Source organism: Spea bombifrons, chromosome 3 (assembly GCF_027358695.1).
Source record: "Spea bombifrons isolate aSpeBom1 chromosome 3, aSpeBom1.2.pri, whole genome shotgun sequence".
NCBI lineage: Eukaryota > Metazoa > Chordata > Amphibia > Anura > Pelobatidae > Spea > Spea bombifrons.
Window position 1 is genome coordinate 69957023 of NC_071089.1, and position 22932 is coordinate 69979954.

The 22932-nt window shown below is 38.6% G+C and overlaps 1 protein-coding gene across 1 annotated transcript; it reads right to left on the bottom strand.

The window, feature by feature from the left end:
* Positions 1-627: 627 nt before the first annotated feature.
* On the bottom strand, positions 628-11551 carry MRAP2 (melanocortin 2 receptor accessory protein 2). The gene is made up of 3 exons (XM_053461347.1): positions 11425-11551; positions 7838-7937; positions 628-1130 (listed from the first exon to the last, which is right to left on the bottom strand). Exons 1-3 carry the CDS (start codon positions 11549-11551, stop codon positions 743-745), a joined length of 615 nt encoding a protein of 204 aa, XP_053317322.1. The 3' UTR covers positions 628-742.
* Positions 11552-22932: the final 11381 nt, after the last annotated feature.

Consider the following 22932-nt stretch of genomic DNA (forward strand, 5'->3'; position numbering starts at 1 on the left):
TTTGTTTTTGTTTGTTTTGTAAGATTTTTAAGGCATTCCAATGGAATGGGTATTTGAAAGGTATATATTACACCCTATGTATTTAGACCGATTTAAGCAACAGTATTTCTACAGATAGAAATTGAGGGGTCTGTTCACTAAAGGTAGCATGAACAGGAGAGTTGTGGTTTTGAGTTTTTGGCATTATGAAAGGCTCTGCTTCATGAAGAGCTTGGCTGGCCCAGTATAATGTGTAGTTAATTCAGCAAGGATTTGTTTGTCTCACCCATATACTTATGCACTATACTGGGCAAGTTTAGACCTCCTTGCTGGAGGAACCTGCTAATGTTGCCCCCTTATAACAAAGGGTTGAAGCAAGTTGAAACGCCAGTGAGTGAAATGTAGGTCTTTCCCTTTTATGTATACTTAGAAACATTTTGTAAAGTATTTTTTACTATAAAATCTAAACATTTATAATACACATGTAAACTTGCATTTTTAATGTTGAAAATTGTTAGAAAATGTGATGTGTTTAACAAAATGATTGCAGTTGTTTACAACAGACCAAAGTGATTTGTAATTCATTATATGTATGTATAGAAAATATGGGGAAAACTAACTGGAAATACAGTAAAACTGACGCCTGGACCTTTTTGAGGGCAATAGTGAGCCTAGCTAAAATGAACCTGCTGGCTTATTTATTTACAAATTAGCCTCCTTTTGGTTTTCAATACCCAATTTAGCTTAAAAAGAACCTGTTGCCTTATTTATCCATTTGTGACGTTATACTATCCGAGCAAGATGGTTTATTTTGTAATACAATTGTTGGGTCATATATTAAAAGATCATCATCTCCTAAAGATGAACTCTGGTCTGTGGTGACAAAGTTTGGGATGTTGAATTTTGCAAGACCAGTTATACCTTCCTCAACTTTACAGTTTCTAACTGTTTGCTGTATAAGCAGGCCACTATCCACAAGTCCTTTGGGGGATTTCTTCCTATCCTGTTGATCAACTTCATTTATATAACAATGAAAAAGTGACCTAGATTCCTCTACTTGGCAGGAAAAAATTCTGTCTGCCTCTAACGGTCTTCTGAGGCCTGATGGAAAGCTGTCCATTTGGAATTGTTTTCTTGTTATATCGACATGTCTAAAGAAAAAAAGAAAGCATTTCCAGCATTAGTCTGGTCATTTAAAACTAGCAGAAAAAACACAATTATTTCAATTTTTGGTAGAATGTTTCATTGTGACATTGTGAAATATGTATTTTTTTATTTTAATTAAGCAACTTTAACCCCTTAAGGGCCCTTTAACCTCTAAAGGGCCAGGCTGTTTTTTATTTTTTTGTAACCTACGTGACCAAGGCTGTTATAACACTTTTGCAGGGGCTTGTGTTTAGCTGTAAATTTTCTCTTCTCCCATTTAGTGAACGCACACAAGTTATATATTGGGTTTTTTTTCAGGACAAGAAGGACTTTCTTCAGATACTATTTTTTATCATATCCTCTAATTTCATATTAAAAAAAATGTGATGAATAATGTAAAAATATTTGTTCTCATTTTTATTTGAACAATCTTTTACTCATCCCAGAAACTAATGAAGAAACCTGCTAAATAGATTCTGCTATTTGTCCTGAGTTTAGAAATACCAAATGTTTTTTTGCTCTTTCAAAACCATTTTTTTCCAAATCTAGTAATTCTGTCCCATGTGTTACTTTGGGTATCTTTGAAGCCGGCCAATGCAATTTACCCCATCAAACCAAACATATTTTAAAAAACTAGGTACCCCAAAGTATTTCAAATTCTGGTATATTAACCCATTCCATGCACTGATTCTACTACCACCCTTTGCCAAATATTGTGGCAGTAATTTATTTTGTGTTTTTTTTTATCATCGAGGCATTTCAGCGACACCGTCGATCGTTAATCGCCTCCTAATCTCTTTTAAAATGGGCATCTGCCGACATACAGTGTATTGCGGACATTGACGCCCCGCGGAGGCATTGTAGCAACACCGTTTGTAAATCGCTTTCTAAGCTTGTTTAAAGCCATGATCTGCCAGGCACGCCATTGGTTGTTAACTGACCATTTTTGCGTGACATGCCCATTATTGGTCGTTAAGGAGTTAAGCATGAGTCAAAATGTTTAATATGTTTTACTTGAGCTACATATTGCAGGGTTTTTTTTTTACACTTACATGTAGTTTAAATGAACAGTCAACCAAGCTTAGTAAATAGTATAGTTTCAAAAGCTTTCAAATCTTGTTCAAACTAAAAACATTTTGAGTTTTGTGTGTCTATTTCATAACCATATTGGATTTTTTGCTAATCATGGAACATAACATTCAAAAGTGCAAAATTACACTTAATTTTGAATAATCGTAAATAAAAATAATAGTCTGAAGTCTGTAAAATTATTTTTATTATTTTCATCTGGAAACAAAATTAGTTTGAGTCTCTTTCTCTCCTCCTTCTGTGCCCCCCTGCTCTTCTAGTCCTCTCTGTACCCGCTCCTTCTAACCATTTTTTGGACTCTTGTCCTATCCCTCCAGCCCTTTGTCTGACTCCAGCTCCCTTACCCTCTCTCTAGCTGTTGTCTGGCTGTGTCTGAACTCCATGTTCTGGTGGATCTGGCAAGGAGGAGAAACAGCCCTGCCGAGGCACATGGTAACCAGCTGCATTAACCCTTCAGTACTAGGACACCGGTGGGGGAAACGCACAGGTAAGATGCAGGGCCCCTGCGGAAGTGACCCCCTGCGGTCAAGGTTGTTGCAGGCTTTTGCCCCGCATTAAAGACAGCCCCGGCGGTGGTGCAGCCACATCGACCACTTTAGTGCCCAGCCCGCCCCTGAGGAGGTCCAACTTCAGCTGCCTAAGGTAAAGACAAATAAGTCTATGGGGCCTGATGGGATACACCCCAAGTGATGAAAAGAGCTTGGGGTGTACTAGCAAAACCGTTAACAGATTTATTTAATCAATGTTGTGTCCATTCACAAGAAAGGCAGTAGGGAGGAGTCGGGCAACTACAGGCCAGTTATTCTTACATCAGTACTGGGGAAATTAATGGACAATATGTTAAATGATAGGATTGTTGGGCATCTAAAGTCACATGGGTTTCAATATCAAGAACAACATGGGTTTATTTCAGGAAGATCATGCAAATTTAATCTTATTGATTTTTGGTTGCGTGACTTAAAAATTCAAGGTGGTGCATATCTAGATTTCAGTAAGGCTTTTGACTCTGTCCCTCAGAAGATTTATATATAAAAAAACTGCAATCTCTGAGGTTAGATCCCAATGTTGAATGGATTAGGCAGTGGCTGAGTGACAGACAACAGAAGGTTGTAGCCAATAGAGTATATCCAGAGCAATGTCTTGTTACCAGTGGAGTACCTCAGGGATCTGTACTTGGATCTACTCTCTTTAATATTTTTATTGGTGTTATTGCAGAAGGTTTTGATGGTAAGGTATGTCTTTTCTGCTGCTGACACAAAGATATGCAACTGGGTTAAAGTTCCTGGAGGAATAAGCCAAATGGCAACTGATTTGGTAAACTGGAAAAATGGTCAGAGCTGTGGCAACTGATTTTTTATGTGGATAATGCACGATAATGCACCTGAGCCATAAAAACCCAAGGGCAGAGTATAGAATATTTGAATAATTTTATGGCAAGACAGGAGGCTTCATATTTCCATAACTTCTTTTCTATAAAACCTCCAGCAGCAAAGAAAAGGTTAACAGAAATAGACAACCAATCAGAAACGGGTAGTGTCCATAACTCCTCAGAACTTCCAACGTCCTCTTCCTTGCTGCTAGCCTCCAGATGAGCACCCTCCATATTAGTGTGCTTTACATGTTAGACTAGACTTGATTTTTGCATATATTTTGTTATTAGCTTATACTGTATTTTTTCCTAATAGCTTATTATAGCTACACATTTTTCTGTTTGTATTTGGTTCCTTTATGGTTTTGTCCTTCCCCTAAACTGTTTTAGACCCCTGGTTTAGACCCTCTACCAGCAAATGGGCACTGCAATGCATGGGGGAATGGGTTCCCGTTGTAGGTGCTACGTTTTTCCACACAATCTTATGCTTGCCTAGCGTAAGGCCCTGGTGACATAAGAGTTTCCATATTTAATCTCTCTAGTGGCTGACTCATGTAGGACTAGGAGGAACCCCTCTTTTTATTCTACCCACGAGGGTGACCCCTCAGATAAACTCTAGACCCATGAATATAAATCACGTACAAAGTGGGTTTGGCCAATACATTTTCTAGTGCTATTTTATTATTGTGACCTAGAATCACCAACAAATTTCAGGAGTTCATTCTCTGCCTGAGAGCAAGTGCAAGTCACTGCTCCTCCTAGGGGTGAAGCCCCAAATATTTGGGACTGGCCTCCGGCCGTTGCTCCCGGCCCTCTGAGTGACCCTGTTTGGCGCCGTCAGGTGACCCCATCTTGTGATCAGAAACCAATTTTCTCTGTATGAATGTTTTGCAGATACAGTTGACAAATGTCTGATACCAACTTGCCTACGGTATCCGTCTCCGCCGCTGTGGTCTCACTAGACCGCACGGCCCTTACCCGGGCTCTTCCGTCCCCCGGTGGATCCCCACGACATGAGGGTTCAGATTGTAAGGAGTTACAGCACACAACCAAAACTGGGCATCTTTTGGTAGCTATTAAATACTAATATTGAGCAACCTTTCACAAAGGTCACTAGAAGGCCTAAAAAGGATTAAAAGGGGAACCACGAACAGTGACTTCTGTTACTTGCAAAACTGATGTGGAAAGGATGGAGTTTGTAGGTCTATTGAAATAAGGGAAGAAAAAAGAAAATTAAGGCCAGAGACAGAAGAGCTAAGCGTAATAGGATTGCAAAGGCCAGATGGTAGAAACTGAAGATGAAAGAAATTTAAGAGTGAAATGTATGTGTGAAATGAGTTTGAGGGCCAGGTACCAGGAGACAGAAGAAGGAAGTAAAAGGCTCACAAAAAAAGAGAGAAAGTACTAACAGTATAGATTGACAGTGGTATGAAATAACACTGGACAAGAAAGGCTGTCTCAAGCAAAGGAACGCAATCTACTGCCTTGGAAAAATAAAGAAAACCCGGCATTGCATTACAACCTGTATTTTGCATTTGAAACGGATTCCTGTTTTGCTATTGGTTCCATGTCAGTCAAGTGTATTCATTGCCACACTCCCAGGTGGAAGGGAAAATCTCCTAGAATGTGCTACTGCAATGGCAAAGTAAAACTTGAGCAATCACAACAACCACCTGAACCACTGAATGGGCTTTTTACGTGGAACAAACAGTCATAGTAAAGAGTTTCTACAAGCCATCCGAGCATATAAAAATGCATTTCAAATGACTTTACTTGGAGCCCACAATGTTCTCCTTTGGCCAAAACCTTGCTTCTATCTGCCGGTAGTCAACCAAATATATTTCATGGCTGCCATGGACATCAACATCCTGGAATCATCTATGGAAATTTTGGATTCCGCTGGCCTCCCAATGTTCGATCCACAGGTCCTGTGGCACCCTAGTTTATCGGAATGGACACAGCCGTCCCATAGTGCGAAGTTCCTCCGGTTTTGGCTGCGTCAGCCACTTAGGAAGGAGGAACACCAAAAACTGCGTGCAAAATGCCCACGACCCACTCTCGCAGACAATTTCCCCAATACAGATGTAAGACTTACTGGCCTGTAGTTGCCCGACTCATCCCTACTGCATTTTTTTGTGAATGGGCACAACATTCGCTAATTTCCAATCCCCTGAGGCTACTCCCGTTACCAATGATTCATTAAATAAATCAGTTAACGGTTTTGCTAGTACACCACCAAGCTCTTTTGATAGCTTGGGGTATATCACATCAGGCCCCATTGACTTATTTGTCCCTTAGACAATCTTGCCAACAGAATGTCGGAAAAAGAAAGGAATCAATGGCCCAATCAAAGTCCAGACCTCAGCCCGATCAAAATGCTGTGGCGGGACCTTAAGAGATCTGTGTATAAACAAATGCCCACAAACCTCAATGAATCAAAGCAATGTTGTAAAGAAGAGTGGGCCAAAATTCCTCCACAACAATGTGAGAGACTAATACAGAAGTCATACAGAAAACGTTTACTTCAAGTTATTGCTCCTAAAAGTGGTTCTACAAGCTATTGAAGCATAAGATGTGCTTAGTTTTACACACATCGCTTCTACATTTTGGCTTAATTTTTGTTGAATAATTCATGTGGTGTTGTTCATCTGAGGTTGTATTTACCTTATCTTTATACCTAAGGAACAGATGATTGTCCTGATACGTAAACCATAGAATTAAAAAAGGGTGTAATTTATTTTTCACACAACTGTATGTCCACATTTTTGTCTTTTGAAGACATCCTCAAAAACATGTGATGGGAGACTGAAGATGAAAGTAAGTGCCATCGCATCAGGACTTTTAGCGCATTCTCTTTGAGGGGCGTGCTGGAGAGAACTTTATGGGTTTTAGTAATGATTAGTTAAACGATTAGTGTAATACAACTGTGGGCATATGCCCTCATGTTACAGTGATGTATACCTTTCATGGTAGGACTGGTGACAGTAGTGCTTTTAAAAATCTTTTTTTGGTTATACCTTTTAACAAACATATTAATAAAAGTTATGTTTTAGGGTGGGGTTATAATAAGGGTACTTTTGATCCCGGGAACGGGATTGGTTTGTTTTTAGTTGTAACTTACACTTGTCCCCGCTGGGGCATTATTTTGGAATTCCCCTTATTAATACAGAGCCAGTTTTGTATAATTATTAATTAATAATGGTAATTATTTTTTGTTAAGAAGCACTATTTGTCTCTTTTTAAAAAAAAGGTTGTTCTGTAGCTGAGCATTATGGGTGTTTTGATCCCTAGCATGCATGCAGCATCAGCAGCAGCCGCCTCTCCACTCTTTTTATGACTTTATGATTACAGCAATAAGTAAGAGAATAAATCAAGAAGGGATAGCTTAAGAGCTGGGAAGGTAATGCTAACACATATAATAAATATTTAAGAAAATAATAAGACAAATAATATTAATAATAATAATAATAAATATAAATTCAACTAACTGATTACCCAACTTCTAGTGTTTGGCTGAATGATTATAGTTGAAGGCATATTGATTTTGAGTGCAGTAGTAGTTCTGTAGCCTGATATTGGCATCTTAGTTAAGGTGTGTGAAAGAGATTAATATAGTGTGCTCCAGACAGAAAAAAAGAATGTTTTGTTCAAATGCTATAACACTATGGAGTGGGCAGGTCCCCCTTGTTTTTACACCTGTCTTCTCTTTTCACCCTTGTAAGTCCGTAATGGGAATAAGAACTTTCTGTCACAACTGCCGCTGCGTGAGACATTGCCACTCGCAAGATGGCGGCGCGTCCTTTAAAAAAAAAATAACAAAATTGGGAAAGTTCACTAGAGGGTCTCCAGACCCTCTTGAGAACTCTAGCTCCACTTGACGGTTGAATACAGGTACTGCATTCAACCATGCAAGTCAATGGAGCCCAGCTTTCTAAAATTAGCACTGTATCTTCCCAACAATCTTGGAAAGAGTTAAAATAAAAGCATTTCAGATACCCAAGGGGTGTCTAATTTTAAAAAAAATGGATGGTTTGATGGGGTAAATTGGAGTGGCCGGATTCAAAGATAGGGCATAGGCACAGACTTAGTCCGTAATGGAAATAAGAACTTTCTGTGTGTTTTGTCTAATAATCAATAAAAAGAATAAAGCAAAATCAATAAGAATTATTCAAGTATTAATGATATAGGATATTTCAAAGTTAGTTATGTTTTTGAACATTACATTTATAATGTTGTTATATATTTATTACTTACTCTTGATGAGGAGCACCTGTCTTTGTCAACAAAGTCAGAACAAAAAACATGAAAATGACAAAGACTGCAAGGCCGACCCAGAATCCAATAACTATTGAATCTGCATTAAAAAAAAAAGAGAAAAAATATGGTGATTTTATACACTCAATTACTAATTTAGCTAATATTTTGCAAAAATTTTTATATATAACAAGCCAGTTGACTTGTGCATTTGCATATGAGCGAATTGCAGTTTTATCAAAATTTGCATATTTTAGCAATTCCCACAAATATCCAAAAATATGGTAAGACCACAACGAAACAAACAAAAATAACCAAAGTGCTCTGAATTTTTGTTTAAGTTTTGTTGGTTCATTGGAGCTCTTTGCTTTGTTTACGTTTGTTTCGTTGGGAAGTCTCTTTTTGTTTTGCTGAAGTTCACCTGGAAGTTACTACAGGCAGAACAGCGGACCCTCAAGGCAAACCCTCTCCACCAATCCTCCAATCAGGGGAGAGGATGCGCTCAGAAGCCATTTTGCGGAAGTTCACGGGAGGTTACTTTGACCAAAATGGAGAACCTCTCCCCTGATCCTCCAATCGGGAGGTAGAGGACGTGCCCCGAAGATCCACCATTTTGTGAATGCTCATTGTCCATAATGAAGCAGATGAACAATTAAGATTTTTTGGAGCAGCGGATGAAGAGAGAAGGCAGCAGAATAAGTAGATCTAAGACAGAAGAGTAGCCCAGAGACAGGGTCACGGAAGCAGAGAATGTACAGTCATGTGAACAAGAATTCTTTGGTTTTACATAAAAGGACATAACAATTATCTGTTCTTTAGTAGGCATAAAAAATAGGTAAATACAACCTCAGATGAACAACAACACATGAATAAATCATGACACAGTGTAATACGTCAACTAAAAAGTATATGAATCATACTTAAGAGTGTAGAATGTATCCTGTACATTTTTCATAAGAAAATTATGTTTGGCATCTTGGTTTACATTTTAAATGTATTGTTTATGCATTTATGCATTATGTATTGTGTATTTTTACTGAAATTTTAAATGTGTATGTTCCAAACAGAGCTGTCCCTGTTAACCTTAAAGGAATCTTAACTTCTAACAGTATATGAGAATCAGCAATTTTTAAACTTGGAAGCAAAACAAAAAGTAAGAGAAACAATCAATTTTCTTTTATTTATTTAACATTCTAAACACAATCTCTACACATCTATCAGACACAGACAGTGCTTTGTTTTTAGAAATTAAACAAATTAAGTTTTCATCGCTCAGTGGCCATGGTCTGTGCCTGGTCTACCACTTTGTGGCTTAGCTGTTGTTACTCCTGAACGCTTCAGATTCACCACAATAAGTGTACCAGGACAGAAATTTCATGAATTGACTTACGCCAAACATTCCAATTTTAAAGTCACAAAGATATTCAGTGTGGCCCATTCTACTGCCAATATTTCTCCAGGGAGAGGACATGCGCTTGCTTTTTTACAACCATTAACTATGGGTGAAACACCTAAATTATGTAAATGTCCACATACTTTGGTTATCTAGCATATTTGAGAACTGCCCTGTATTGTGTGTTCCTGTCGTCTTACTGCTAAAAATCATATGTCTGTTAACGGAGTGCCAGGCTCATCGTATCTCACCCCTTACTGGATCTTGGAGTCCAGAGTGCAGGAGTGTAAGAACGCACACAATGATTGACACACAAAAGTTGAATGGCTGAATATAGATATATTAAACAAAGCAGCCACATCTCACCATGGATTTATTGTCAAAAAATGAATCCATCCCAGTGCTGCCATGTGGTATTTTTTCAGTTGTTTTAACAAATAAGCTAAGATGTTCCGAATATTCACAACAGCTAATACATTTACTAAAAAGCGTGGAGTCCATAAAATGTTGCTTTGTTAGAGGATGCGTGCATTTTTTTAAAAATATTAAATGTGGCTTTCTTATAGTCCACATTTTCAAAGCTGTATGGAATATGTCTCTGTGTAAAGTTATGTTCTGATGCCTCCAAGGATTTTCATATTCAAATAAAAGTATGAGTTTCTTCTTGAATGTATAAATAAAGTACAGCTATTGACTGCAATCAAGGTCAGAATACAACAGATATTCCCCTCCTGGCTCACAGTTTCTGAATATATTCTGAACACATTCCTTTATCTGACTGTTTCTCTACCAGATCTTTAACCCAGCCGCCATCCCTACATTATATTGGGTTTATTAACCCCTTAATGACAATGGGCGGTCCCTAAACCCATTGAAAACAATGCATTTTGAGCCCGTACATGTACGGGCTTTGTCACTAAGGGGTTAATTACGCTTTGCCTTGTGAGGCAGTGAAATCTATTGAGTATGATCCTTTCAATGGTAATGATAATCGGTAGATTTACTCTAGAAAGGGGCAACTAAGTGATGACCCACTAGGAATGAACAAATAACATATTTGCTTGATTATAAAATGACCCGGATTATACGACAACCCCCCCAAAGTTTGAATATTAATTTAGGAAAAAAAGAAAAAGCCTGAATATGACTATCCTGTAGGAAAAAATGTTTTACTAGTAAATATTAATTCACATGTAAACTATTTTTCATATTTAATAAAAACTATGATTAACAAAAATGATATGTCTTTTAACCTTCTTTATGCCACTCTGTCCCCCAGATATGCCTTAAACCCCCCTATATCCCACACTGCCTCCTTGATATGCCTTTAAACCCCTATATGCCACTCTGCCCCCCCCCCCAGATATGCCTTATACCTGCCTATATGACACTTCCCAGACATGCCTTTATGCCTTTGAGCTCTTTATATCAGAACTTTTCAGGGGTAAGGAATACTTCATGATGCCCGAACGACTTTTTCTTACATTTTAGGATTAGGCAGTGTTGGAGTAAGTTTTAGAAACACATTTCACAACTCAGATTTTATGTTCAGATTGGGTCATAGCAAGGGTGATGGATGTACGAAAGAGTACAATAGGTGTATCTGTAAATAAAGCCAGCATTGTGTCATCACTCCAGCACTCTCTGTGATATTATTAAACACTGATATTTCATATCTTGTTAGTCAAAAACTGAGTATAGTTATAAGTGTCCCTCCAGCAAATGAGACCACAAGTCCTATTATCCACAGTAAACAAACAGGGCCACCCCAAGCCTTTTTTTTTTATTTTTTTAAGCAAAAGAGAGAGAGGTTTTCGCTTACCAAGCTGCCAGTACCCGCTTGGCGCCCCTCTCTCCTCAGCGGCGAGTCTCCCTGTTCGATCTCGGTGCCGGCTTGTAATGCTGAGTGCCGGAAGATTACCTAATTTCCAGCGCTCAGCATTACAAGCCGGCACCGAGACCGAACAGGGAGACTCGACGCTGGACTGCTGAAAGGTAAGTACAAGGGGGGGGGGGCGGCAGGGACGGAGGGAGAGGAAGGGTAGATGAGGGGGGGGGGTAGATAATGGGGGGAAGGGTAGATAATAGGGGGGGGTAGATAGGGGGGCGGCATTTTAAAATTCGCCCCAGGCGGCATTTTGCCTTGGGCCGGCCCTGTCAACAAATATACATACAAATGATATAAAATACTTACATTTATGAGCCTTTAATCCTTCAAAAGAAACAGGTGCATATTCATAGTATTCATATTCCCATGTGTAGTGCGACCTGGGCAGTGGCTTATTTGAGGTTTTGTTGATAAGGGGATTTTGATCAGTCATATCTAATCTAAACAACAAAGGAAAAATATATTACTAGAGAAGCGTTTGCTGCCTCTCATATAGAAATGTTGACAAAAATCTAAAATTAGATTATTTTTAGTAGGATAAACTGTAAGGATGGATACAATCATATTAAAGATGTTATATTGGAAAATAATGGGGAAATATCTCTTCCTAGATATTAAAAATTGGTTATGAATAGCTAAACTTGTTCTAAAGGAATTTATAAGCAAGAGTTACCCAATAAATTAAAAATATATATATATTGTTTCTAAAAGTGCACCTTCTGATGACTGTATATTCTTACTGTCTGTACAGTACATTTATTCCACTAATAACTGGAAAAACAAGACAGAAGGGAGAGAAACACAGAAGGTAGAGAGGGAAAGGATAAAGATGCACATATACCAGTGTGTATATATATATATCAACCAAAAAACCCTGCATTGGGTGCAATCCTACTGGATTTTAGTAAAAATATTTTTATTAAATATATATACAGTACAAATATTGTCAAGCTTGGTAAATATGAGCAAAGAAGACTGTGAACAAATTATATTTATTGTTTAATCTTTTTTCTTCAAACAATACACAAACGTAGTCTGCTCTCATGGATATCTGACAACTGGAAACACAACACCAAAAAAAAAACAAAAAAAACCCCGAATTGTTAAATAAATGAGTGCCACAATTATTGGCACCCTTTTAGTCAATACTTTGTGCTACTTCCCTTTACCAAGATAACATCAGAGTCGTCACAGGTTTTCTATGGGTTTCAAGTCAGGGGTTATTTAGAAACCAGACAAGCCAAAAGGCTTGTTTTTCCCTCAGAAATCTCATGGTGCTGCCACAACCACAAAGTATATTCCTTGGTATTACACACTCTGATGAATGATGAAGGAAATTTTGGCCTAGGTGCTACACCTAGTCCCCCAGGTGTACTAAAAATTTAAAATATCACTGGGAATATACCCCTGTGAAACAGGAAGTCACAGTTAAGCAATCTCCTGTTCCTAGTCACTGGGAATATACTTTTAATATGAATTTATAGGGGTCCCAATAACTGTGGCACATATATATTTAACATTTTTTATAAACCTGTGTTGTATTTGGGATTCTTTACAAAATATTACAGGTTCAAAAAGTACATATGCGGGATCTGTATTTAACATTTTGACATAAATGATGCTGTCAACATTAATCACACATATTTGCCAATGGGTAAATGTGATGAAAATGTACATGCTGGCATACACTGTATGACCATCACACCTACATGAGCTTCTTGGACATCCCATTTCAAACCATGGGCATAAATAAGGAGTTGGCCCACTCTTTTGGGAATGCTTCCCACAAGATTCTAGAGCAGGGCTTGACAAATTTGTTGTGAATCTAGGCGCCAGCTAAAAAAGTTAGGAGCCAGGATTTTTTTAAAACTAACAGTTGGTTAGGAGTGATCTGATCATCATCAGCCCACTTACTAAACTCACAGCGTTTGACCTGGAAGCACCCTGGACAGTATATTTGTTTTTTGATATATATATTTTTTTTAACGCTTTCAATGCTGATGTTCCATTTGAGCACAGCATTGACTGATATTTAGTCCCCACAAGATTGTTGGGACAAATGTTAACCCCTGCAATGCCACGAATGTGTTATACACAATTGTGGCATTGAAGGGGTTAACGCTACACTGTCGCTCTCATGGAGCGATCAGGCAGCAAGGGGGTGTTGGGGCTGGCCTCCACACTCACGTGTGGACGCAATAGCTGGTCTATAGACCAGCCATTGCAGGGGGGAGTCTCTGATGACTGCTGTAGGTTTCCATGCCTACAGGAGCCATCACAGGGCTTGAAGGGGCTCGTGTTTGCTGTTGCTGGCCTGCCTGGGCTTCCAGGCAGACCCCCAGCAGCAGAGCCCCGTACAAAACGGGAATTAACCCCTAAAATGCCACTATCGTGGCATTGAAGGGGTTAACACTGCACTTTTGCTCTCATGGAGCGACCAGGCAGCAGGGGGATGTTGTGTAAGGTGTGGGGACCCAATCAACACTCAACCCCCTTTCCTGAAGCTGCCTGTGGCAAAACCTGCAATCGCAGGCTTTTCAGCCTTTCAACCGTGATCACAGGCTGACAAACACCTAGAGATTTGTCGAGCCCTGTTCTAGAGCGTGTCTTTTTGTCCACATTCATCCATAAGAGCATTTGTAAGGTAAGGTACTGATGATGGATAAGAAGGTTTGGCTCGCAATCTGCGTTTCAATTCATCCCAAACATGTTCATTGGGGTTTAGGTCAGGGGCCTGATCAGAGAGTGCTTTACACCAAATTGGTCAAGCCATGACTTTAGGGACTTTGCTTTGAGAACAGGGTCACAGTGATTATGGAACAGGAAGGGGCTTACAATACAATTGTCTAAAATGTCTTTGTATGCTGTAGAATTAACATTACCCTTCGCTGCTAGAACCTAGCCCAAACCCTGAAAAACAACTCTGGACCATTATTCCGTCCACCCCTGTACTTTACAGTGGGCACTAGGCGTTCTGGTATTCCACCAAACCCATTTGTTAATCAGACTTCCAGATAGTGTGGCATGATCTCTGATCCACTGCTCCAGAGTCCACTGGCGGTCTACTTCATACAACTCGTTCTGATGCTTGGCATTGGACATAGTGATATTTGGCTTGTGTGCAGCTGTTCAGCCATGCAAATTCATGTCATGATGCGCCCAACCCATCGTGGTTGTGGTGACATATTGCACATGTCAGAAATCAAGAGGTAGTAGAGTGAAAACATGTAAAGGCTTTTCATTTATATGTTAACAAATGTTATAATTTGCATGTGGAAACTATAACCAAATAACAACCGTGATAAAAAAAGGCAAAGTACATTTACTATAACATAATAACATAGATAGTGTAGAGTACATTAACAAGAAGATTGCAATTAAGTGTAAAAACCCAGTACAATTTCACAGCAGGGGCTGCTTTAACAGTATAAAATTATATATCCATTAATACATCTTTCACAGTAAACAGTATATATATATATATATATATATATATATATATATATATATATATATATATATATATATATATATATATAATTGAATCCTGGTTGAGCACAAGAACTCATTTTGTTTGGCAAAACCCACACATCTAATCACACCACCATTAATTTATACAAGGCTAGCTTAATACCATAATAACAATCATTACCCTTCTACACAGTCACACAGTTGTCCACATGGGGGCACTTCTGACCAACAATAAAATGTCTTAAAAAATGCTACAGTTTGCAAAGAATTTCACATAAAAAGTATATTTAGATGTTTAATTTAAGAAATTGTAAGAACTTTGTATTGTATAAATTTCTATAAAAAAAATATAAGGAACATATGCACAATACATGAACCACAGGATTGTTGCAAAACTCTGCACCCCAAAACTTCCATTTTCTCCAGCCTTTCTTTTTTTGTTAAAAGGATAGAAATTCAATAATTGGGTTATTGTTTCTGACGTACCATAACATAAACCACATTTAAGCCTTATCCCCTACAGGGGCTCAAGCCTCTGGCAGAGAATTCTAATTTATAGGGGTTGACCCTTTCACTGCAGGCTGACTTTACATCATTTGCAAATGTTTTGCATTTTTAATGGTTTTTCGATGGGTTAAAGGTGGAATCAGGACATGGAGGAAAAAATACCTTTTCACCTTAACCCTACAATCCCCACCAAATTAACACATTCTCCTCCCTCTGATATTAGAAAAAAATGAGGGCAGATTTATTATGCATTCATTCAGATTCATTACCATTGCAGTGTATATTAAGTATAACATGCACATTGTGATCTCTTTTACAAGATACAACACAATAAAATTAATCCATGACTATGTAACATACATTGTATACTCCCATCATCAGGCAGAAGAGTAGGTGTTAATATATATAGTATGCCACCATGCTGCAGTTTTATCATCCCTACATTGGCCAGCTATGTAAAGTAATGTACTTACAGTGAGCGCTGCACCGATCCGATCCTGTTGCATTCTCTCTCAAAGTACAAGGATGATCGTTGAGTCTGGTTTAGAGCGCCATGCGTTCCCCGGTGCACATGCGCACTAGCGTCAACAATAAACGGCTGCAGCATCCTGACCTGTGGTACCAAGTACTCTTTCTGCATATTTTTTGTGACGGTTTATTTATTGATTGATTGATTTATTTTTTACATTACCAACAACTTGCAAAAAACGGCCTGAGAGTGATGAATGCTAATTTAGCAATAAAAAGGCTAATTAATGGTTAAATAAAAACGTAATATGCCAATCAGTAGCGTGCGAAGAATGCAAAGATTCTATTAAAACAACCACTAATCACTGAATATTGACACAATAATGACTAATTGCATTAAGTGTGAATACGGAGACAGCTCATCGGCTACACCAAGCGAGTGATTTGTCATTCAGAGATTACATGATAGAAGGCGAGAACACGGAGGTGAAAGCTTAACTCTCCTGTCAGCTACCCTTTTAGTGAATAGATTCCAAATTCTACCGTCTGCTTGCCTGCCAGCTTTAGGTCAGCGGCGCTCTCCTTTTCAGGTAGAACATTAAAGAATCACCTGTACTTCAGTCCTCTTTCTGTCCTGTGGGAAATACATGAAAGTCAGGTAATCATCTATAAACTCCCAATGTCGTATTCTAAAACTATATATGATATACAGTATGTATCTGTAGAACTTTTCTAATGGTTAGTCCAATTTCAAGTGGATTAAATAGGATGGACCCAAATCCCCCTTCTCTGAAATCCCTATTCTTGGGAGTTCTGGATCATTGGTGGATACAACGGTATCAATGAGTTATCTAGAGCTAACATTTAAACTAAAAAGTATATAATCATCACATAATGTATGTATAAATTAAATTGTGTACATAAAACACTATCCTTCTGAAGCATCAGTAAACCATAACCAAACCTCTATCCATAATGTCCTTGTTGTCATCTGTAATACTGAGTGGTATTTTACAGATAACTCCTATTGAGGTGATTCCTTTTAATTTATACATTACTAAGGATCAAAGCACATAGATTCACATAAAAACAGATTATGATAAAACTACATAGCATTGTATGGGACATTTACACCCATTTCCCTGCTACAGTTCTCCATTTAGAGTAAATAAAGTAATTAGGTTTGTTCTTGAATTCCAAGAATATATATTATTGTATTGCTGTAGATTTGGACGTTAATACTAGGTCATACATACCACACACACACAAACACACACACACACACTCATATAGTAACTTTGTTACCGTGAGATTTGTTGTTCATGCTGGCCAGGGCTTAATGTATGGGGCAATCAGAGTGCAAGTGCCAAAGTCCGAATGAACCTTCACTTTAAGCTCTGTGTGATCAGCAGTTGCTGCGATGAGCTGCTTATTTTTTTTACTCTGTTCCACTATTTGCTTTAATGGCTGCCCTGTCGACACAAGCGTATGCAGCACCTCAAATATGTGCCTTCACCAAATCCACCAACACGAATAAATGAATTAATTTTATAATTTACACATTCTGTGCTTTAAAAAAAATAAATAAAAAAAGATATGCCTGGGAAACATCAGCCCTGGCTTTTTATGTTTTTTAAGTAAATGAAACACAAATTGAAGAAAGTGTGAGAAATGTAAACCAATAAGTAATACAATTCTTATTTTTGCATATGGTTCATCCACTAGAAACACATAACTGCAATATGCCTCGACAAGCAAAACTGTAAGGTGATAATAAAATCACTAATGGAGAAAAAGCAAATAAGTATAAATATATATATATATATATATATATATATATATATATATATAAATATATATATATAAATATATATATATACAAAATAGAAATACTCCCACTGCTAATAACAGAGAGGCAAAAGATGTGCAAAGAAATACAATGTATGACTTCAATTCTAAGGTGTCAGTACAAAACTAAGAGGTAATTGTAGGCAATAATCAATAGGGATCAGTTTTCAAAAAACACGGAATTAGGATAGTATTGATCAATGGCACTCACTCATGGGAATGTATACAATATAAATATTATGATTACTTTTTTTATTTTTTTAACATCAGCAGAATACATAATTATAACAATTAGCTATAACGTGAACAAACATAAGACATACTGGTACTGGAGTAGAAGAGGTTCCTGCTCTGGCCAGGAAAATGAGACAGAAGGTAAGGGACTGCTTGGGCAAGTCTCCTGGAAACGTTCAAGGTGGGGAAACTTATGGTCTCTTTAAAGAATGTAGGTTGTGGAATATTAATATAAACAAATCTCTTAATAATAAATCACGCTATTGTCAAATAATAAAATAATCATCAAATAAAATCAAATTAAGTTGTTTGCATCATATGAAAATGAAAGTCAAGGTATGGTTATGATATCACCCACCAGGCAAGGTACCTGGACCTCGTATAAGATCTACCGTATATGCATATGAAGAAGCATGTAGGAGTGTAGCTCCTGAGTAATGAATAACCAACACATACAGAACTACGTATCATAACAATTTTCCCCAAAGACCAAGACAAAAAATGGAGCTAGTTCATAACTGGAGAGGGATGTTACAGTGGGATGACGTCATATTCCGGCGCTCAGCAGTGAAGCAGCGCACACCGCGGCAGAACAGTGAGACAGAGGCCTCCTGCTCCCACCGCAGGAACTCTGCAAGGTAAGTGGTCTACAAAAGGGAAAGGGTAGATAGTGAGAAAAGGGGGGAGTGGGGGTAGATGGTGAGAAAAGGGGGCACGGTAGATAGTGAGAATGTAGGGTAGTAAGAATATTGAAATAAAGAGTTTGAATGAGTGAGAGAATTAATGTGTGGATGCATTGTGTAAATGAGTGAGAGAATAAATGAATTAATGTGTGGATGAATTGTGTGAATGAGTGAGAGAATTAATGAATTAATGTGTGGATGAATTGTGTGAATGAGGGAGAATCAGTGAGTGACTAAGTGTCTGTGTGTATCATAGATGTTTAATTAATTTGTGGAAAGGCAAAGATGGCACAAGCAGGGTGTTTATGGGACAAAAGGTGCCATAGGTAGCGTGGTTTATGGGACAAAGATGGCACAGGCCGGGCTGTTTGGGGACAAAGTTGACTCATGCTGGGCTGTTTGAGGACAAAGATGTCACGTCTTGTGTGTGTAATTTGGGTGCTGGTCAGGTTCTATGTGGGCAGTGTGGACCCCAGGGCTGGCCTTTGGGATGTGCAACCTGTGATCTATGCCTGTAATTCAGGGGGGTTTATCTATACCTTTAATGCTGAGTTTTTAATGCGATTTCCAATTGATCTATACCTGCAAAGCTGGGTTTGTGTGTTATTCTGTTGATCTATATCTGCTATGTTTCCATAATTATGTATGTATACCTGCAAAAACAGGGTTTGTCTTATTCAGTTGGTTTATACCTGCAGTGCTGGGTTTGTGTGTTCTGTTGATCTATACCTGCAATGTTATGTTTCTATACATTATTATTGTATACTTTCAAATACAGGATCTGTATGTCTGGTTCTGTTTATTTGAGCTACACTTTCAGTGTTGAGTTCACATGTGATTTTCAATTGATCTATACATGCAAAGCTGGGTTTGGGTGTTAATGTGTTGATCTATACCTGCAATATATTAGCAGCAGGGGCTAATATTAATATATATCCGCAGAAGGCACATTTGCTCTGAAAAACCTAGTCTTATAATCGAGCAAATACAGTATGTGTAAAGGGCTGTGTTTTGATGAACAATAACAATTTCCAACTAATAAATTATATTAACCCCTTAATGACAAAGCCCGTACATGTACGGGCTGAAAATGCATTGTTTTCAATGGGTTTTGGGACCGCCCATTGTCCTTAAGGGGTTAATATTTCACACTTGAGAAAATGTCTAAATTCCCATTAAGTCTTTTTCTACTATATCTTATAATTGTGTACGATTTCAGCATTTTTCTTAATACAGCACAGTATTTCACTGGGCTCTGGAGAATGAATCTGGCAAAGAACAGCAATGCATCAAGTAAGCTCAGCTAGGTAATTTCTGAAATAATTAGAAATAATAATTTTAATTTGCTACGCAACAGATTATGCCTGGGTTTATCTTTTACATTGCCAATGAACAGTGACAGGTTCAAAAATATTGTGACAAAGCACTAATGGATTGTATAGTTAATAGACATGTGTACGATGAGTATAAAAAAGCTTTCTTCCATTCATTTTCAGAGAACAAATTTTGTTTCCTGACCTTTCAATTCAGAAGAAATTCAGAGTTTTTTCATCTGGAAATCAAATTTCTCTCTCTTTCTTTCTTATTATGATTATCCTTTAATTATATAGCGCCAACAGTTTACGCAGCGCTTAATACAATACATAAATTCAAGGGATATGACAAGACAAGAATTGACAGACTAAGACAAACCGATTAATTTGGTGGAGAGAGCGCTGCTTGCAAGCTTTCTCTCTCTATCTCTGCCATTATTAGTTCTATGAATTCTCAATGATAGCGACATTCAATTTCATTGGTTAAATTGGAGTTCAAATAAGTGCTTCTAGTGGAAGCCATAGGCGCAGTAAAAAGGCGTGGATTTTGTAGAGAGTTGTTAATGGCAAATTTCGCTAATGGAAGGAGTTCGTGCCTGTCATCCTGGTTGTCGTTCACAAAAGCTCTCAGATGTTGTTCCAGATTTTGGTTAGAACATTCTGCAGCTCCATTAGTTTGTGAGTGCTATGCTGTAGAAAATGCCAGTGTGACCCCCAACTGTTTACAGAAAGCTCTCCAGAACTGAGAGACGAACCGGACCCCTTAATCTGAAGCAATCTCTTGGGGAAGACCATGAAAGCGAACAATTTCTTTCAGGAATATGTTAGCCAGTTCTTTGGTAGATGGTAATTTGCATAGTGGTATAAAATGAACCATTTTAGAAAAACAGTCAGTAACCGTCAATATAGTGGTATAGAGGTCGGACAGAGGGAGGTCAATAACAAAGTCCATTGCAATGTGGGTCCAAGGACAATTAGAGATGAGAAGAGGTAATAACTGTCCTCAGGGCCGGCCGAAGACTTAACGCCGCCTGGGGCGATGCCGGGGGCGGGGGGCGGCATTTTAAACTTTGCCGACGCCATAATCTACGATCCCCCCCCCCCGGTACTTACCTTTAAACAGTCCTGCGGCGAGTCTCCCTGCTCTGCCACGGTGCCGGCTTGTAATGCTGAGCGCCGGAAATTGACGTCACTTCCGGCACTCTGCATTACAAGCCAGCACCGGGACCGAACAGGGAGACTCGCCGCAGAGGAGAGAGAGAGAGGGGCACCGAGCGGGTAATCGAAAACCACTCGGTGCCCCTCTCTCCTCCGCTTCAAAAAAAAAACAAAAAAAAGTGCCGCCCCTTCTAAAGTGCCACCTGGGGCAATTGCCCCAGTCTGCCCCATTATAGGGCCGGCCCTGACTGTCCTATGGGAAGACACCTGCGTGTTTAGGTCGAGGCGCAGACAAGGCATGCTCTGACAAAATCATTGTCATTTCTCCACAATGGCCGCCAGAACTGTTGTCCAACCGAGAACAAGGTGTGTCTAACTCCAGAATGGCCCGCAACTTTGGAGGAATTATGTAGGGTGAGAATGTCCTCTCTATAGTTGTGTGGTACAAATAGTGTCCTGGGAGGAGTGCCAGGTTGAGCAGAAGTTTGAGCCTCCTGTAAGGAGTGCAGGTGAGGAGTCTGGTATGCAGGATATATCCAGTACAGGAGGTATATGCAGGGTCTGATTCACTAAATACAGCGAAGTCCAGTAACTTAGCCGAGGTCAGGGTCACATAAGGCAGCATAGTTCGATAAACAATAGCCAAGGTCAGGATCATAGAAGGCAGCGTAGTCAAAGGAAAATCGGGGGTTAACAACAGAAATCAAATATCAAGGCAAGGAAGAGCTCTATTAGACACAATAATTGAACACTGAGTAGTACTCAGCTTTTTAAACCTGCCACCAGGGGATCCCCACCCCTGTGCATGACATCATCGATGTACTCGAGGACTGATAAAGGGGAGAGTGCGTGCGTGCGCCCAGAGCCAGCCATGCAGCCTGAAAATGAAGAGGGAGCTGAAGCAGCATCTTTTTAGAGAAGAACCCGCATGGATGGAATGGCTTATCATAAACCTTATGTTGAAACAACATTGCTCCTGCTCCTACTTCTGAAACATGGACTTCTAACACAAATGGCTATGAGATATCAGGGTGGATCAGGACCTCAGTGGAGGAAAATGGAGTTTTGGTTTTGCCAAATTCCTTGACGCCTTCCTGGGATCAATTGTAACAGTCAGCACCCTACTTAGGTTAGAGGAGCAACAACGTTAGAGAAGTCCCTGATGAAACGCTGATAATTATTAGCAAAACCCAGGAATCTCTGTATAGGTTTTAAATAAGAAAAATTTATATGGAAAAAAAGTGGTAACATTTAAAAATTCTGTTTCAGCAAAATTCCAGTTTCAGCAAAATGTAAAAAAAAAGTCCAAAAAGAATAAAATAAATTTATCTTCCCAAAAATCTTGACATATTAGTAGCATTTTAAAAACCGAAGGGGTGTCTAAGCTAAAAAAAAAAAGAATGGTTTGATGTGGTAACTTGGAGTGGCCGGGATCAAAGATACATATTGGGGTGTTGTTTGAAAGTGACGTATACCAGGAGCTGTAAATCCATGCCTGAAGCGCAATTTTTGTGATAAAAAAACACAAAATAAATTACTACCACAAAGTTTGACAAAGGGTGGTAGTAGAATTAGTTCATGGAAAGGGTTAAAATACCAGCATTTGAAATACCTTGAGGTGTCTAGTTTTCGAAAATATATGGTTTGATGGGGTAAATTGCACTGGCCACCTTTAAAGATACCCGAAATAGCACATGGGGCAGAATGACCAGATTTGGAAAAAAATGGTGTAAAATAGCAAAACGCTACCTGTACTTATTGCCCAATAACTTGCAGAAAAAAGCAAAAAAAAAACATAAAAACATTGGGTATTTCTAAACTCAGGACAAATAGTAGAATGTATTTAGCAGTTTTTTTCATAGCTTTTTTGGATGAGTAAAAGATTTTTCAAATAAAAGTGAGAATGGTATCTGAAGAAAGCCTCTTTTTCCCGAAAAAAACAATATATAACTTGTGTGGGTACACTGAATGAGTGAGGAGAAAATTACATCTAAACACAAGCACCGCAAGTGTTAAAACAGCCCCGTCTCAAAGGGTACAAAAAGTAAAAAAACAGCCTGTTCCTTAAGGGGTTAAAAAGGATCAGTGGTACTAAATTGGGATTTGGATTTAGTATTGATAGAATGACATAT

What these genes read in the sequence shown, in the direction of transcription:
- MRAP2 (XM_053461347.1), bottom strand. Translation starts at nt 11,551, where the DNA reads ATGACTGATCAAAATCCCCTTATCAACAAAACCTCAAATAAGCCACTG. An exon ending in AGGATTAAAGGCTCATAAAT is followed by an intron (nt 7,938 to 11,424) that starts GTAAGTATTTTA and finishes TTTTTAATGCAG; the next exon opens with ATTCAATAGTTATTGGATTC. An exon ending in ACAGGTGCTCCTCATCAAGA is followed by an intron (nt 1,131 to 7,837) that starts GTAAGTAATAAA and finishes TTTTTTCTTTAG; the next exon opens with ACATGTCGATATAACAAGAA.